This window comes from Pongo abelii, chromosome 8, assembly GCF_028885655.2.
Source record: "Pongo abelii isolate AG06213 chromosome 8, NHGRI_mPonAbe1-v2.0_pri, whole genome shotgun sequence".
Classification (NCBI taxonomy): Eukaryota; Metazoa; Chordata; class Mammalia; order Primates; family Hominidae; genus Pongo; species Pongo abelii.
Window position 1 is genome coordinate 21,714,162 of NC_071993.2, and position 18,699 is coordinate 21,732,860.

Consider the following 18,699-nt stretch of genomic DNA (forward strand, 5'->3'; position numbering starts at 1 on the left):
TAACCTTAGGGTAGCAGGTGCAAAGGGAAGAAGTGGTAGGCATGTTCAGAGAATAAAAAATAATCCTATGTGGCTAGAACATTGTGGAATTTAGAAAAAGATGAAATTTTGTGAGTACTAGGAAAAAAATTCGCTAGAATATCTTTATTGTATATCTAAATAGCAGAGAATTCACTGTATTGACCTGCTAAGTTTTTTACATGTCGTTAAATATATAATGGCCAGGTTTAAAAATATTTATTTATTTATTTTAATAGGTTTTTGGGGAACACATGGTATTTGGTTACATGACTAAGTTTTTTAGTGGTGATTTCTGAGATTTTGGTGTACCCATCACCCAAGCAGTTTACACTGTGCCCAATGTGTAGTCTTCTATCTCTCACCCCATTCCCATCCATTCCCCCAAGTCCCCAAAGTTCATTGTGTATCATTCTGATCCCTTTGTGTCCTCATAGCTTAACTTCCTTTTATTTATTTGTCTGTTTGTTTTGTTGTTTTTTTTGAGACAGAGTCTTGCTCTGTCACCCAGGCTGGAGTGCAGTGGTTCACTCTTGGCTCACTGCAACCTCTACCTCCTGGGTTTAAGCAATTCTCGTGCCTCAGCCTCCCAAGTAGCTGGGATTACAGGCATGCATCACCACTCCCAGCTAGTTTTTTTGTATTTTTAGTAGAGGCAGGTTTTTGCCACATTGGTCAGGCTGGGCTTGAACTCCTGGCCTCAAGTGATCTGCCCATCTTGGCTGCCTCCCAAAGTTCTGAGATTACAGGTGTGAGCCAGTGTGCCTGGTCTATTTATTTTTTATAGAGACAGGATCTCCCTATGTTGCCCAGGGTGGTCTCTAACTCTTGGTCTCAAGGAATCCTCCTACCTCAGCCTCTCAAAGTGCTGGGATTACAGTCATGAGCCAGCACGCCTGGCCAGTGGCCAGTTTTTGTAAAATTTAAATCATTGGATCCTATTTTTATATTTCGACTGCTAATATTTTCTTCTGTTACATGCATTAACTCATGATTTCACTGACATATTTTGTTAAAATTACCTTTTAATAAGTTCAGAAATGTGAAGATTGTGGCAACAAAGAGATGTGTGAACTTTTTTGGGGTAGAAGTTTGTATTCAGAGTCAAGGAAGCATTCATTTTAGAAAGCTACAGTTTCCATAGAGAGTAGTTAGCAGATGATGAGTATATTATATGTGTATATATATATTTTTAATTGTCCTTCTTTATTGGATGGCCCTGAAGTAAAGAGTGTTTATAAGTATAGGAAGGATGATCATAGGCCAAAGAAACAAACAAAAACATCAAAAAACATGATGTCATCTAATTGTAAGAGTAAACCTAATGGAAGTCTTAGAAATTGCTAACCTGTCTCCCCCTTATTTTTTTCCAAAAGTAATAGTAGTGGATAGCAGTTAAGTTTTTATCAGTATATTTAGTGTCTGTGTAAAAGATTTTTTTTTTTTTTTTTTTTTTTTTTTTGAGACAGAGTCTCGCTCTGTGGCCCAGGCTGGAGTGGAAGTGGCACGATCTTGGCTCACTGCAACTTCCACCTCCCGAGTTCAAGCCATTCTCCTGCCTCAACCTCCCAAGTAGCTGGGACTGCAGGCCAGGATGGTGTCGATCTCCTGACCTCGTGATACGCCCACCTTGGCCTCCCAAAGTGCTGGGATTGCAGGTGTAAGCCACCGCACTGGCCAGGACTTTTTTTTTTTTTTTTTTTTTTTTTTGAGATGGAGTCTTGTTCTGTCGCCCAGGCTGGAGTGCAGTGCTGAGATCTCGGCTTACTGCAACCTCCGCCTCCCAGGTTCAAGCGATTCTCCTCCCGCAGCCCCTCGAGTAGCTGGGATTACTGGCATACACTACCACACCCAGCTAATTTTTTTTTTTTTTTTTTTTGAGGCAGATTCTCACTCCATCACTCAGGTTGGAGTGCAGTGGTGTGATCTTGGCCCAGTGCACCCTCTCTGCCTCCCAGGTTTAAGTGATTCTCGTCATGCCTCAGCCTCCTGAGTAGCTGGGATTATAGGCGTGGACCACCATGCCCGGCTAATTTTAGTGTTTTTAGTAGAGACGGGGTTTTGCCATGTTGGCCAGGCTGGGCTCGAGCTCCTGACCTCAAGTGATCCAGTGGCCTTAGCCTCCGAAAGTGCTGGGATTACAGGTGTAAACCACTGCACCTGGCCAAGTAAAAGATATTTTTGAAAGCACTTAATATTCTTTGTGGGTTTTAGGACTCCCAAAAATGAGGTTTCAGGGAAATAGGGAAGCTGAACATTTCATCTATCTGCCCATTCATCTTGTCCTCATTTATGGAATGTCCTCTTGTATGTACCGGGTCTGTATGGTGGATAGATGTACATAAATCAGTGATTGCTAAACAGTAATATGTGCAAGGATTTTCGAGGAACAGCGAATGTCCACCTAACCTTTAACAGGACTGAGGAAAGAGGGAGGAGGTATCTTAGAAAAGGTCGCAGTTTTTCCTAAGAGTAAGAAACCTCCAGGTGCTGGCTGTGAAGAGAGGAGAAAGGAAGGAGCACATGAGTGGCTGTTAATTTTACAGATTGAAGGAGCAGAAGCTTTGACGTGGGAAATAAGAAGGACAGCGGTGAGCAGGGGGAGGGATTTGGGATGGTGGCAGGGAGAAAGGGTGGTATTATGAAGACCCTGAATGCGCTAGGCAGAATGCTGAGAGAGACTGTCAAGGGTCAGATGTTAAAGCACCTCATGCATCATGTTAAGGAGCCTAAAGTTTATCCCTGTTGAAGGGTTTTTATGTTCAGAAAGGATTTGCTTAGGTCTGTCATTCTAAGGGATCGGGGGAAGGAGGATTGGGAGATGGAAGATAGAAGAGACAAGAGACCTAGAATCTATTTAGACTCTGACAGTGTCCCAGAGGTACTAATGAGGATCTGAATAGTAGGAACAATGGGACAGAGACATTCAGTAATATGTAAGAGCTTCAGCTGACCAGCCTGGTGATCAGTTTAATGTGACGGAGAAGAGGGAGGAAGAAATATCAGAATGGGTTTTCCATTTCAAGAATATAAGTGCTAGGCACATCACCATCACCTGAGAGAACACACACACACACACACAAACACACACACACACACACACACACAGTGAGTTAATTGAAACATTTCTTGGAATGAAGAGATAGACACTAAGTTTTAAATTCCTGGCTTGTGTTCATGGAACATATTACCCTGTCTGTAAAACAAGTCTTGTGTCTACAAATTGTTCACTGGCATGTATTAACGAGATGATAATAAGGCCCCTGATATTCATATTTGTATGAAAGCATTGAATATATTTGCATTTGTCTATATCTAATAAATGTTTATTTTTGCTTGGCACTTTATACTAGTTACTTAGATGAGTGCTTAAATTAATTTTTCTTTTTTGGAGAATTGAATCATTTTGAAAAGCAAAATCTTGCAGTTCTGTCTGTAAAAAAATTCTTTTGCTCTTTTTGATATATCAGCTGATTCTCATTTTGAAATTTTCTATTTGACTTCTCTCTGTTGTCTTTGTATCTTCTCTCTCTCTAGCCCTCTCTCCCCAACCCTAGTTACACATTCTCTTATACTTGGTATTCTCTTTTTCTCAGGAATAGTAAACTATTATTCATTACATCTGTTTCTTGTGGTCTCTCCTCCCCTCCACATCCCCTCTTCTTTTTTTTCCAACATGATCTCACTGTTGCCCAGCCTGGAGTGCAGTGGTGCAATTACAGCTCACTGTAGCTTCTACTTCCCAGCCTCAAGCAATCCTCCCACCTCAGCCTCCTGAGTAGCTGGGACTACAGGCATGCACCATCATGTCTGGCTACTTTTTTTTTTTTTTTTAGAGATGGGATCTCACTGTGTTGCCTAGGCTGGTCTTGAACTCTTGGATTCAAACAACCTCCCTGCCTTGGCCTCCCAAAGTGTTGGAATTACAAGCGTGAGCCACCATGCCTGGCCTCTTTGTGTCTTTTGTGCTTGTCAACTTGATATATTATTTGCTTTCTTACTCGCAACAGTTCCAAGACTCAAAGGCCTATTTATTTGATAAGGACTGTGGAAGAATGGCACTATAATATCCCTCATTGTTGTTTCTTTTCTCTTAGCTACCAAAGGCAGCAAGCATTCCAATCTAAACTTTTGGAAATGGCAGTGTGTAGTAGCTAGCTTAAAATTGTTCATGAGATTAAAATCTATAATCTCACTCACAAACATTGCCTATCTCAGTGCTTTTCTTTCTGTAATATTTATTTATTTAGAGACAGAGTCTTACTCCGTCACCCCAGGGTGGAGTGCAGTGGACAGTTATGTCTCACGATAGCCTCAAACTGCTGGCCTCAAGCAATCAGTCCTCCCACCTCAGTCTCCTGAGTAACTAGGAGTACAGGTGCCACCACCACACCTAGTTTTTAAAAAAAATATTGGTAGAATTGGTAGAGGGACAGCGTCTTGCTATATATAGCCCAGGCTGGTCGTGAACTCCTGGCCTCAAGTTATTCTTCCACCTCAGCCTCCCAAAATGCTGGGATTACAGTCAGCCACTATGCCTGGCCCCATCTCTGTTTTTTGTTTTTGTTTTTGTTTTTAATATTTATTTGGCTTCTGGAGTACTCTGGATGATAGGTATTTAGTATCTGATAAGAAATTGATTGGGAGATTTTACAAAAACTGATACTTCAGGGAAGGTTACATTGCTGGGCAACATGGTATCAAAATAAGACAGGTCAAATTTGAGAAATCTGTGATTCTACAGGTACCCTACAGGTAACTGACTCAATGTGTCAGTCCTAAATTTCCAGGAGAGCAATTCTGGTATAAGCACCTGGATTTAGAAGCTATTTTCACCTAGACAAACATGAGTACCTAGGCACCATTCCATTATTAGAAATTGAGCATAGATGCTAATTTCTAGAAAAGAGAGATGGGTTGTTCAGGTGGGCAACAAGTTGCAGTTTTGATCAGGCTGCTGCTGCTGGTAATTTTTCCAGCTACAGAGTTCCAGGATACACAGTTTGCTTCTTTCTCCCCTACCCCCAACTGGCCCCCCCATTATAGGTCAAATTTATTTTTTTTTTGAAAGTTGATAGCATTGACATATCCTGGAATTGTGACTATTTAAATTCCCAGATAACACACCATGTGATAATCTTCTTATAGGGTTATGTCAAGAATCTTTTGTATGTACCATCTCTTCCCCACATTGATGAAGAAACAGAGGAATGCATGTTAGTTGCAAAAAGTCTGAGTGAAGTAGACTCCTAGATTAACTTATCTTATGTGACACTAGGGGCATATAGATCATTTTTAAGGGAATATAAATAACTGTGATAATTAATGTTTTCAAATTGGTTTTAATTTTTTGAAACTGTTGTTGTGCCATGTAATCCATTATGGTTTTCTTCACATAAACATTTAAATGGAGTTTTTTCCTTTATCTAAACTCTCTTTTTTTTTTTTTTTTTTTGAGACGGTGTCTTGCTTTGTCGCCCAGGCTGGAGTGCAGTGGCGCAATCTCGGCTCACTGCAAGCGCCACCTCCCAGGGTTCACACCATTCTGCCTCAGCCTCCCGAGTAACTGGGACTTCAGGTGCCCTCCACCACGCCCAGCTAATTTTTTTTGTATTTTTAGTAGAGACAGGGTTTCACCTTGTTAGCCAGGATGGTCTCGATCTCCTGACCTGGTGATCCACCCGCCTCGGCCTCCCAAAGTGCTGGGATTACAGGCGTGTGCCACCGCGCCCAGCCTGTCTAAACTCTTAACCAAAAATTTATTTTTCTTTTTTTTGAGATGGAATCTCACTCTGTTTCCCAGGCTGGAGTGCAGTGGTGCGATCTTGGCTCACTGCAACCTCCTCCTCCCAAGTTCAAACCATTCTCCTGTCTCAGCCTCCCGAGTAGCTGGGATTATAGGTGTCCACCATCGCGCTCAGCTAATTTTTTTTCCCAAATTTTTAGTAGAGGCAGGGTTTCACCGTGTTGGCCAGGCTGGTCTCAAATTCCTGATATCAGGTGATTTGCCCACCTTGGCCTCTGAAAGTGCTGGAATTACAGATGTGAGCCACTGTGCTGGCCTTGAGCAATTTCTTTTATGCCTGATATAAAGAACAGCTTTGGGGCTTATTTCCAATTTTATTCAAATGTTTTCTAATTTGTTTGCTTCTGCTTTTAAAGCTTTAATACTTAATCTACTTATTATAACATTCTTTTATTAAGAATTTATTTCTGAAATTGTCAAATATATAAAACAGTTAGCAATAATATAACAAACACCCTGCGTATATTCATCACCCAATTCTAACACATGACCAGCTCATAGCCAATTTTTCATACATCCCCTGTAGTAGGGCTGCTGTAACAAAATATCACAAACTGGGTGACTTGAAGCAGCAGAAATTTCTTCTTACAATTAAAGAGGCTACAGGTCTGAAATCAAGATATCAGCTGGATGGATCCTTTTGAGAACTCTTAAGGGAAATCTGTTCCTTGCTTCTAGCTTCTAGTGATGGGTGTCAATGGTTGACAGTTTTTGTTGTTGTTGTTTTTTTTAATCACCCCAATCTCTGCTTCTATCTTCACATTCCATTCTTCCTTTGTCTGTGTCTCCATATGGCTATCTTCTTATTAGGAGATCAGTCATATTGGATTAGGGGCATGCCCGACTCCATCATGTGACCTCATCCTAATTACATTTGCAATGATCCTTTTTCCAAATAAGGTTACTCTCTAAGGCACTGGGGGTAAAGGACTTCACATACATTTCTTGGGGACCACAGTTCAACCCATAGCAGTCTGCCTTCTGGACCCCCCAAAATTTATGTTCTTTCCACATACAAAATAGATGTGCTGTATCCCAGTAGCCCCCAAAAGTGTTAATCCATTTTTACGTAAACTCTGTAAGTAAGTCTCACATCTTACCTGAATATAATAAACTCAGAAAGTCCCAAATCTCATCTTCTGAATCATTGGAATTGGCGATGGATTAAGACTTTGGTTAATCCTGAAGCAAAATTTCTATCTCTGCTGGGCATCTCTGGTGGCTCATGCCTGTAATCTCAGCACTTTGGGCGGGCAGATGACCTGAGGTCAGGAGTTCAAGACCAGCCTGGCTAACACAGTGAAACCCTGTCTCTACTAAAAATGCAAAAATTAGCCAGGTGTAGTGGCACACACCTGTAGTCCCGGCTACTCGGGTGGCTGAGGCAGGAGAGTTGCTTGAAGCTGGGAGGCAGAGGTTGCTGTGAGCCGAGACTGTGCCATTGCACTCTAGCCTGGGTGGCAAGAGTGAGACTCTGTCTAAAAAAAAAATAATAATAACTTCTGTTTCTAAAGCTGTGATACATAGAAAACAAGTTATCTGTTTCTGAGATGCAATGGTGGGACAGGTGGAGAAGCATTCCCATTCCAAAAGAGATAAATTGGAAGGAAAAAAGGGGTTTAAAGCAGGTTTGTAAGTCTGCAGGACAAATTCCATTCAGTTCTGAGACTTGAAAATAGTTCTCTGTGGCTTGATACTCTGTTCTCTAGGCGCATTGACATGGCCTTACCCCTTGGTCCTGGATTGGCAGCCTGCCCTTTTTTTTTTTTTTTCCGTTATGACTACTTAGTTCCTGTTTTTTGTTTTTTATTATTTCTACCTTTTTAATCTTAAGTACAGATGCTTCTTGAGTTATGATGAGCTTACATTCTTATGAAGCAGGAGTATTATTTGAGCCCAGGAGTTTGAGGCGTTAGTGTGTGATTATTGCACCTGTGAACAGCCACTTCACTGCAGCCTAGGTAACATAGTGAGACCCCATCTCTTTAAAAAAAAAAAAAGAAATATACCTTATTTATTTAACATCTTGGCTTAGCCTAGTCTACCTTAAACATGCTTAGAACACTTACATAGCCTACAGTTGGGAAAAATCATCTGTCTACACGGTTCACTGGACAAGCAAGCATTGGTTGTTTAGTCTCATGATGGCGTGGCTGACTGGGAGTTGTGGCTTGCTGCCGCTGCCCAGCATCCCAAGAGAATATTGTACTAATGTGTATCGGGTTTGCATCATGGTGGTAAAGTTGAAAAACTGTAAGTAGAATGATTTTAAGTTGGATACCATCTATAGATACTTTCTAGTATACCATTTTCATTTCTTTTATTTTTCATTGTTATTTTATTTTATATATATTTTTTGAGATAGGGTCTTGCTCTGTCACCCTGTTTGGAGTGCAGTGGCACTGTCACGGTCACTGCAACATCAACCTCCCGGGTTCAAGTGATCCTCCCCTCTCAGCCTCGCAAGCAGCAGGGACTACAGCCATATGCCATCATGCCTAAGTTTTTTATTGTTTATAGTGACTGGGTATGTTGCCCCGGCTGGTGTCAAACTCCTGGGCTCAAACTATCCTCCTGCTTTAGTCTCCCAAAGTGCTGGGAACTACAGGTGTTTGGCTCACTGGCCTGGCCTTTATGATTTTTAAAACGATTTTTCTTGGGTTATTTTCTTAGTGGTAGTTGTAGGGCTTACTATCTTTATCTTAACTTGCTAGACTGTATTTAATTTTAGTAAGATGTATAAGCATATCTTTTTTTTTCTTAAGCATATCTCATTTTATTGGGCTTCTTTTTATTGTACTTCACAGGAATTGCATGGTTTTTTTCTTTTTGACCAAATTGAAGGTTTGTGGCAACCCTTGAGCAAGCAAGTCTATCGGTTTCATTTTTCCAACAGCATGTGCTCACTTAGTGACTCTTTGTCCCTTTTTGTTAATTCTCATAATACACACATTTTCATTATTATATCTGTTATGGTTATGTATGATCCATGACCTTTGATGTTACTGTGAGGTGAAGTTAATAAATGTTGTATGTGTTCTGACTGCTGTACCAGCTGGCTGTTCCCTCATCTCTCTCTACTCTCCTCAGGCCTCCTTGTTCCCTAAGACACAACAATATTGAATGTAGGCCAATTAGTAACCGTTTGACAAGGTACATAGTCACCTAAGAGTTCTGATGAAGATGTACAAGAAAATGTTCTTTTCGTGCCTGCTAGCAACATCCATCCTGCAGTCTGTGGATCCAGGAGTCAATTTGACGTAGAAGTCTGCTTTAAGAAACACCTTTCGAAAGGCTATGGCTGTTATATAGAGGGTGATTCCTCTGATGGATCTGGGCAAAGTACATTGAAAACTTTCTGGAAAGAATTAACCATTCTGGGTACCATTAAGAACATTGGTGTTTTGTGGGAGGAAGTCAAAATATCAACATGAACCGGAGTTTGAAAGAAGTTGATTCTGTCCTCCATCAAGACTTTGATGGAGGCTGCAGATGTGGTGGCCAATAGCAAGAGAGCTAGAATTAGAAGTGGAGCCTGAAGATGTGACTGAATTGCTGCAATCTCATGGTCAAACTTGAATGAATATCTTCTCATAGATGAACAAAGAAAGTACTTCCTTGAGATAGAATCTATTTCCTGTGAAGATGGTGTAAACATTGTTGAAATGACAACAAAGGATGTAGAATATGCCCTATACTTAGTTGATAAAGTGGCAGCAAGGTTTGAGAGATTAGGCCCCAATTTTGAAGAAAGTTTTACTGTAGGTAAAATGCTGTCAAACAGCAGCGCATACTACAGAGCAATGTTTTATGAAAGGAAGAGTCAACTGATATAGCCAACTTTATTGTTATTTTAAAAAATGGCTGGGTGTGGTAGTTCACACCTTTTAATCCCAGGCCTTTCGGAGACAGTAGGATTGCTTGAAGCCAGGAGTTTGAGACCACCCAGGGCAACATAGCAAGACCTTGTCTCTACTTGAAAGATAGTGAAAGTGCCACAACCACCACCTCAGTGAGTCAGAAGCCATCAACACTGAGGCAGGACTTTTTACCAGCAAAAAGATAAAGACTTGCAGAAAGCAGTTTTCTCCTGTAAAGCTCCATTGCCCTCTTCCCCCTTTTGCTATTATTATAATAAACATTATAAATGTTAAAAACTCAACAATATGTTGTTAAACTTATTGTTTTATGTAATCTATGCTTTTTTTTTATTTTTATTTTTTTTGAGGTGGAGTTTTGCTCTTGTTGCCCAGGCTGGAGTGGAATGGCACGATCTCGCCTCACCACAACCTCCGCCTCCTGGGTTCAAGCAATTCTCACACTTCAACCTCCTGAGTAGCTGGGATTACAGGCATGCGTCACCACGCCCAGGTAATTTTGTATTTTTAGTAGAGACAGGGTTTCTCCATGTTAGTCAGGCTGGTCTTGAACTCCTGACCCCAGGTGATCCGCCCACCTTGTCCTCCCAAAGTGCTGGGATTACAGGCGTGAACCACCCCTGGCCAGGTGTTAATTCTTTATTATAGCTTTGTCCCAATCCTGTTTAATTGTATTATTGTCACATTTGTATATGTTACAGTCTTGGCAATATAATTTGTAGACATTGTTTAATTCAGCTATTTAAATTAAATAGATAAGAGAAGAATGAAGAAGAAATGCCTAGTCACACTCTCTTACTTCCTACATGGTCTCTATCAGAGCTGTTTGTTTTTCATGTAGATTGCAATTGCTGTTTGGTGTCACTTGATTTTAGCTAAAATAATTTCCTTTAGTATTTCTTTTTTGTCACATCTGGAGCAAGAAAATCTCTAAATTTTTATTTTAAAATGTTTATATTTTGCCTTTATTTTTGAAAGACAGTTTTGCTAGTTATAGGATTCTTGATTTACAGGGTTTTTTTTCTTCTTTTTTTTTGGTATTTTGAATATGTTATTCCATTGCCTTCTGGCCTCCGTAGTTCCTGATTGGATCTCAGGTGTTAATTTTATTGTATTTATCTTATATGTGGCAGGTCATTTTTCTCGTTCTGTTTTAAGAGTTTTCTCTTTATTTCTGGCTTCTTTTTTTTTTTTTCTTGAGACAGGTTCTTGCTCATTTGCCTATGCTGGAGTGCGGTGGCACTATAAAGGCTCAGTTCAGTTGTTGATCTCCTGGACTCAAGCCGTCCTCTCACCTCAGCTTCCTGAGTAGCTGGGAGTACAGGCTTGCACCATCACGCCTGGCTAATTTTTTTTTTTTTTTTTTTTTTTAAGTAGAGGTGAGGCTTTGCTATGTTGCCCAGGCTGGTGTTGAACTCCTGGGCTCAAGCGATCCTCCTGCCTCAGCCTCTCAAAGTGTTGGGATTACAGATGTGAGTTACCAATCCTAGCCGCTTTCATCATTTTTAGTGTGAATCTCTTTGTTTTCATCTTATTTTGAGTTTGTTGAGATTTTTGGATGTATAATTTTTTTAAAATCAAATTTTGGAAGTTTTCAGCACTAGATTTTCAAATGTAGTTTCTGTCTCTCTTTCTCTTCTTCTGGTTATTGATACATATGTGCATTTAATGGTGTCTCACATTTTTTTCAGGCTGTTCTTTAGGTTTTATAATCTAAGGACAAAACTGTCTGTTAGGTTATATAATCTCTATTGATCTCTTCTTAAGTTTGCTAATTTTTTTCTTCTCCCAATTAAATCAGCTTTTGAGTCTTTTAAATAAAATTTAAACTCCAGATTTTCCATTTGTTTGAGGTCTTTGTCTCCTAAGTCCAACATCTGGGCACTCTCAAAGGCAGTTTTTCTTACTGCTCCTTTTTCCTGTGTGTGTTCTTTATTTTTAAATTTTTTTTGTTGAATACCTATTTCAGGTAATATAGCCCCTCTGGATAATGATTCTTTCTTCTCCCTGTGTGTCTTACTGTTGTTTGTTTGGTCATTTATTTGTTTAATCACTTCGCCAGACTGATTTTCTGAAGTCTGTTTTTCCAATAGTATACAACCTCAGATGGCCCTGCTGAAACAAATGTAGGAGGTGTTTGTTGTTTAGAGACTATTTTCCAAGGATATCAGAGGTTATTTTCCAGTTATTTCTTAGAGGGTGTACAATTGAGCTTATGCACAGTCTTTTGACCATTAGGTATGAATGTGATTTTACTTTGAAGTTTGACTTTTGAGGAATTGCCCCGGGCCAGAGTAACTTATTTTTCAGCCAGTTTTTGATCAGAGGTTGTACTGTAGCCCCCTGAGTTTTATTGATTGATGCGTTTGTATTTGGCTTAGGGAATGCTTTTAGGTTTGTCACAAATCCTGATACAATTTCTCCCCATTGGATGCAGCCTAGTTCGTGTGCACAACATTCTAGAACCCCAGGGATGAGTGTGATCCCAGGAGGGCCCTTCTTGCTGTCTTTCTGTAGTTCACTCTGTTAATCTTCTGGCTGTTCAGTTGTTGTACTTGTTTCTCCTTGTAACTATCATTCTTGTCCTAATTGCTAACAAGTCTCCATTGTTGTGTTTTTTCCCTCTGACTTTACTTAAATTGTAGTGAGTACACTGGAAAATAGAATTCAGGTACTCTTTATTAGTTTTCTTTTTTTTCTCATTTGTTTTTGTTTGACAAATCATAATTGTATGTGTTTGCAGAGTACAGTGTGATGTTTTCTCTCTCTCACACACACACACACACACACACACAGAGATTGTGAATTCTCCCTTATTTTTGACAAAAACCTTAAGCATGAACTCTAAGCCTGTTACAAAACAAAGTCTGTCCTCAGGCAGAACTGCTGAATTCTTTGGTTCTTACAGTCCCCTTAAGTGTACACCCTCTGCCTTACTGCTCTGGAACTGGGGATGGGACGAGTAGCCTTCTTCTGAAGAGACACTCTTGGTCTATAACAGGGTATTGAGAGAAGGGAAGGGTATGATAGCTTCTTGTTTTTCCATTTTGCTTCTCATAATATGGAACTTTCCACTCTACTAAAAGCTGGGGCAGGGATGATAGGGCCCTAGCATGCTTGGCTTTTTGTGACAATGGGGATCTGTGAATGGGAGCTACCAGATCTGAGTTGAATCAGAGACACTAGCAGCCTGGCCGTCATAGGGTAAAAGTATAGTCCTAGACTAGAAGCTGAGTTGGAGGGAGCCCTCATCTTCTTGGCCACACCATCTAGAGTGGACCATCAGTCCCAACAGTCATAGGGAGCTGTTGGGGTGGGGATGCTGGGAGCAAGTTGTGACTTAAATGCTATAGACTCTTAGTGTCATTATTGAGATTTAGTAGATTTACTTGGGTAAATTTTTTTCTGTATGTCAGTAGGACAATTCCAGAGACTACTTGACTTTTTCACCTGTGAAATGATTACTTCTCTAGGGAGAAGATCTCCCATTCTGGATGTTTCACCCGCCTTCTTTTTTTTTTTTTTTATAAATAAAAATTATCATAGTTTTAAGTTTTATGGGATGGTTAAGTAATGATTTCTATTCACTGTCAGCTCTTTGGAAGTTACTGAGGTATTTGAGGCCTCTTTTGCATATTTTCCCCAAATTTTGCCATATAGAATGTTATTGTTTCAATGTGCTCTATTCTTTTTAAATTTTTTTGATCATTTGTAGGCAAAAATGCATGCTAAATTCTTCCGTTGTAACTAGTACTTAGGAATACTTTTATTCAGTATGTCTAGATAGGTTTTGTTGTTATTTGGGATTTTACTTTTTAGAGGTATAAAATGATGTTTGTAATTCAGTTGAGTCTGAATCCTAGTTTTTCTTTCTTTTTTCTTTTTTTGAGATGGAGTTTCTCTCTTGTTGCCCAGGCTGGAGTGCAATGGCATGATCTCGGCTCACTATAACTTCCACCTGCCTGGTTCAAGTGACTCTCTTGCCTTAGCCTCCTGAGTAGCTGGGATTATAGGCATCCGCCACCATGCCCGGCTAGTTTTTTTTTTTTTTTGTAATTTTAGTAGAGACAGGGTTTCACCATGTTGGCCAGGCTGGTCTCGAACTCCTGACCTCAGGTAATCCACCCGCCTCGGCCTCCCAAAGGGCTGGGATTACAGGTGTGAGCCACCACGCCCAGAGAATCCTAGGTTTTCAATAGAGGAGTTGAAATCATGTACCTAGTTAGATAATTAGTTTTTTTTTTTCTGTGTCCTTGTAAATATTGTTGCATGGTGTTATTTGGCACCACAGTGCAGAGTGAATGAAACCATTTGGTTGTATTGAAGTTGGGCTAGGTTATGCTTTATTACTATTTAGAAATTAGTTTCTTTTTCAATATGTATCACCTGATTATATGTAGTTAGGCATAACTTTTTGTATCCTCAGCTTGCAGTCTGCTGATTTTATTCATTATACACTGATATTTAGATTGTCGTTTTTTGCAATTCAGTCTTCTGTCACATGACCAGCCATGATTTTGAGCTGTGAAAAGTTAATATTGCCTATTAGTTACTTGCACATGGAAAATGGAAGATGTCAGTCAAAGTTTCTCGGGGTGTTCATTGACTTTGTATCTCTTGGGCATTTCTGACCTACTTAGCTAAAGTATCTTCTTCTGTAGCCCACATATGTCAGCTTGGTGGGGCTGAATGACAGCCTACCCGTATAGGATTCCTCACAGACAGTGGAAATGAATGACCTAAAAACCTTGCTAATTCATGTAGGGCTGTTATTTGTCTCTTAGGTCCCAATACCCTGTTTCAGACTTCCTGCAGAGGGGAAAGATAAACATTGTTTTTACACCCTTGTTACAGGAATCAGTTTCGATGACAAGGTGTTGGGAAGAAGAGGTGTGGTAGGTTGTGTCCTGGCCCGCCAGCCTCAGTGCCTGGGAAGAGTCTTCCTGTCTTGCAAAGTTTGTGAGACTGATGAAGATAATGCCTTCGTGAATTTTTTTAATAGGACTATTTGTATGTCTTTGTTTATATTTTTCTGTTTGTATTATATGCAAAAATTAGATTATTGTCCAAAATGAATTCATATTTTGAGTTAAGATAGGTTAGTTAGTATACCTGATCTTCATTTCTGAAGATAATTGTAAAATTCTGATTCACGTTAAGAACATGTATGATTTTTGTCTTTTTTTTTTTTAACCCCAAGACTTGCTACATTTGTGATGAACAAGGAAGAGAAAGCAAAGCAGCCACTGGTGCTTGCATGACATGTAATAAACATGGATGTCGACAGGCTTTCCATGTAACATGGTAAGGATGTTTCCATTGTTGCACAGAACTGAACTTGGTAAATACCTTGCGTAACAATAATAAGTTAAAGACTTAGATACTCAAACATTAATTATGGTAAACTTTATTGGTATAGTTTCTGTGTTCACATTTATTTATTTGTAATAAAGATAATTTTAATAACTGAATGTATTTACCAGAGTGATTTTGCAATAAGTGGACTCTGGTTCTGATGTCTTATTCTCTGTAAGCTTCAGTTTCATCTTGTTTAAAATTTTGGTATTGATTACCTATCCTTCGATTTGTTATTATGATCAAATGAGCTAATCTAGGTAAGCTTAGTGCAGTGTCTGAATACAAGGATTCAGTGAATGATAGTATTTCCTTACCTTCTGTGTCTCAAGTGAGAAGTAGTGTAACCACTGTCATTCTCAATATTACAATGGCAACTTCTCAAAAATTTATTTAAGATACTCTTTCCTGCCGGGTGCAGTGGCCCACACCTGTAATCCCAGCACTTTGGGAGGCCGAGGCGGGTGGATCACCTGAGGTCAGGAGGTCCAGACCAGCCTGGCCAACATGGCAAAACCGTGTGTCTACTAAAAATACAAAAATTAGCCAGGTGTGGTGGCACATGCCTGTAACCCCAGCTACTCGGGAAGCTGAGGCAAGAGAATCGCTTGAACCTGGGGGGTGGAGTTTGCAGTGAACCGAGATTGCGCCATTGCACTCCAGCCTGGCGACAAACCAAGACTCCGTCTCAAAAAAAAAAAAAAAAAAAAAAAAAAAAAAGATATTCTTTCAGCAACAAAATTTCGAGGGCAAAAATTATTTACAGCAATATATTTTACATAATAGGTAACAGTTCCAAATAAAAAGTTTGGGAATAATCTGTGCACTAATTTTAAGAATCAGTCTATGCTTCTTTAAGAATCAGTCTATGCCTCACTGCCAGTAGTAAGTACATGCTCATTTCCTGAGTTTTTACTGTTTGGTTATATGAAATCTGTTTTATACTACTATTGTGAAATGGAAAACGGTTTTTGACTTTTATAAATTCTTCTAATGACTGTACCAAATTTCTCAAAGATGAAAGTAGTTTTTGGGGTATGAGATCTCTATACTAATATAATTTTGGAATGTTAAAAGTGTGAAAGGTCAAATTGAAAAGATGGTGATTAGAAACCAGCATTTTGTGTTTTTAAAAATGAATATGGCAGGCACAGTGGCTTATGCCTGTAATCCCAGCACTTTGGGAGACAGAGGTGGGCAGATTGCCTGAGCTCAGGAGTTCAGAGCCACCCTGGGCAAGATGGTGAAACCCCATCTCTACTAAAAATACGAAAAAATCAGCCGGGCATGGTGAACCATGCCTGTAATCCCAGCTACTCGGGAGGCTGAGATGGGAGAATTGCTTGAGCCTGGGAGGCCGAGGTTGCAGTGAGCTGAGATCATGCCACTGTACTCTGGCCTGGGTGACAGAATGAGACTCCATCTCAAAACAAAAAAAACAAACAAAAAACAAAACGAATATTAGCTGGGTGCAGTGGCTATGCCTGTAATCCCAGCACTTTAGGAGTCCAAGGTGGGAGGATTGCTTGAGTTAAAGAGCAGCCTGGGCAACATAGCAAGACACCTCATCTCTACTAAAAATAAAAACAAAATTAGCCAGGTGTGATGGTGTACTCCTGTAGTCTCAGCTATTTGGGAGGTTGAGGTGGGAGGATTGCCTGAGCCCAGGAGGTTAAGGCTGCAGTGAGCTTTCATTGCACCACTGCACTCCAGCCTGGGTGACAAGAACGAAACCCTGTCTCAAAAAAAAAAAAAAAAAAAGAATATTGTAACATTAGGTTTCATTTTCATTTCTTCCATTGCTTTTGACTGAAAAGCACAATTTATGTTTATCTCGCTTATTGTGCTGTGACTTAAAGCACTTAGAGTTGCAAATTTAGTCTTGAGTGAATGCATGTTTTCCTTGTAAGGTTATGTAATCTGCATCCATGGGCTAACTACCATCACTTTGGCCCTTTAGAGGCATGGCCTTTCCATTTGTACCTGTGACAGATTGAAAAAGTAAAACGAAGTGTTAACTGATGGGGTGGGATTTGAGGGGGAAGAGAATGTGTCTTAAACTTAATGTCTATTTGGAGACATAAAACATGTATACATCGTCATCCTAATAGAGATGTATGAAGAGTTTGTTTTAAGCCGTAAACATAACTTTAAAAAAAGATGAGTTGCAGGTTGGGGTGAAATATACTTGGTCACAGGTAGAATAAAGCTTTTTATTTGCTCATTTTTTTCTTAGGAGATGTATTTTCTCAGAGCATGAATGATTGGAAGTAAATTTTATTTGCTTATATATACAGGTACTGTGATTTTAGTATATCAGTAAATATACTTGGCTTTTATTTTCAGCGCTCAGTTTGCCGGACTGCTTTGTGAAGAAGAAGGTAATGGTGCCGATAATGTCCAATACTGTGGCTACTGTAAATACCATTTTAGTAAGCTGGTAAGAATTTGTCTTGGATTTAATGAAATGATTATGATTAGTTTTGACAATAGAATGATACTGTTTTATTAAAAAAAGCATATAACAGTTCCTTTTTCCTTGAGTTTTTGGCTAGAGATTGTGTTTAGCATGTTCTTTATTGGAAGTAAAAAGATCTATTAATAGTAATTTTAAAAGATTTTGCTTGCTTCAGTGTATTTGTAAAGGTGAATATTCTAAAGTACTCTCATTTGGAATATATATTAATATTAGGCCGGGTGTTGTGGCTCATACCTGTAATCCCAGCACTTTGGGAGGCCGAGGCGGGTGGATCATCTGAGGTCGGAATTGGAGACCAGCCTGACCAGCATGGAGAAACCTCGTCTCTACTAAAAATACAAAATTAGCGGGGTGTGCTGGTGCATGCCTGTAATCCCAGCTACTTGGGACGCTGAGGCAGGAGAATTGCTTGAACCCGGGAGGCGGAGGTTGCAGTGAGCCGAGATCCTGCCATTACACTCCAACCTGGGCAACAAGAGTGAGACTCCGTCTCAAAAAAAAAAAAAAAAAAAAAAGAAAAAAAAATGCATATATATATATATATATATATATATATATAAAATATAAATAATGATAGTGAATGTTGGTATACATTTAGTGAAAAAAATTAATCTGTAGGAAACTTTATATTTTTAATGTCTTTAGTTAATTGGATTTTTGGTGCCAATTTTACATTTTGTGATTATCACTTTCTCATTTTCTGCTTAATTACTATTACCCATTTATTTATTTTCATTTTTATTTACTGGGAAATAGTAAAACTGAAGTAAGTCTGTCTTGTAACTTGCTTAAAAACCTTCAGAAAAATATATTTAAATACAACTTTGGGAATTCTTTAGATTTGGTCACTATTTGCTGTCACACAGGATCATGGTGATTGAGTTAGTAACATTTGATTGGGTGTTACATATTTGCATCCATGTTCCTTTGAAGGGTCAGTATGTCTGAAGTCCCGAGTATCTACTTCTCATTCTTTTTAATGGTAGATATTAATACACTGAAGGTTTAAGGCTTCTTTATTTTTCTTTTAGTTTCTAATTTTTAAATTATTATATTTCCCTTGTGAATGGGGCTATTTCTTTTGAAAATAAATACAAGGGGCCCCTGTTTTATGAAATGAGCAGTTTAGGCCTCTAATATTTTGGTTCTTGTATGCGAATTAC

The 18,699-nt window shown here is 39.3% G+C and overlaps 1 protein-coding gene across 21 annotated transcripts in view; it reads left to right on the forward strand.

The window, feature by feature from the left end:
• Positions 1-18,699, forward strand: part of MLLT10 (MLLT10 histone lysine methyltransferase DOT1L cofactor) — a 226,161-nt gene that overhangs the window by 77,123 nt on the left and 130,339 nt on the right. For all 21 annotated transcript variants that reach the window (XM_054522034.2, XM_054522041.2, XM_054522035.2 and 18 more), the window contains 2 exons: positions 14,903-15,006; positions 17,404-17,497. In XM_054522034.2, the coding sequence (XP_054378009.1) occupies positions 14,903-15,006; positions 17,404-17,497 (198 nt within the window). The remainder of the gene's footprint in view (positions 1-14,902; positions 15,007-17,403; positions 17,498-18,699) is intronic.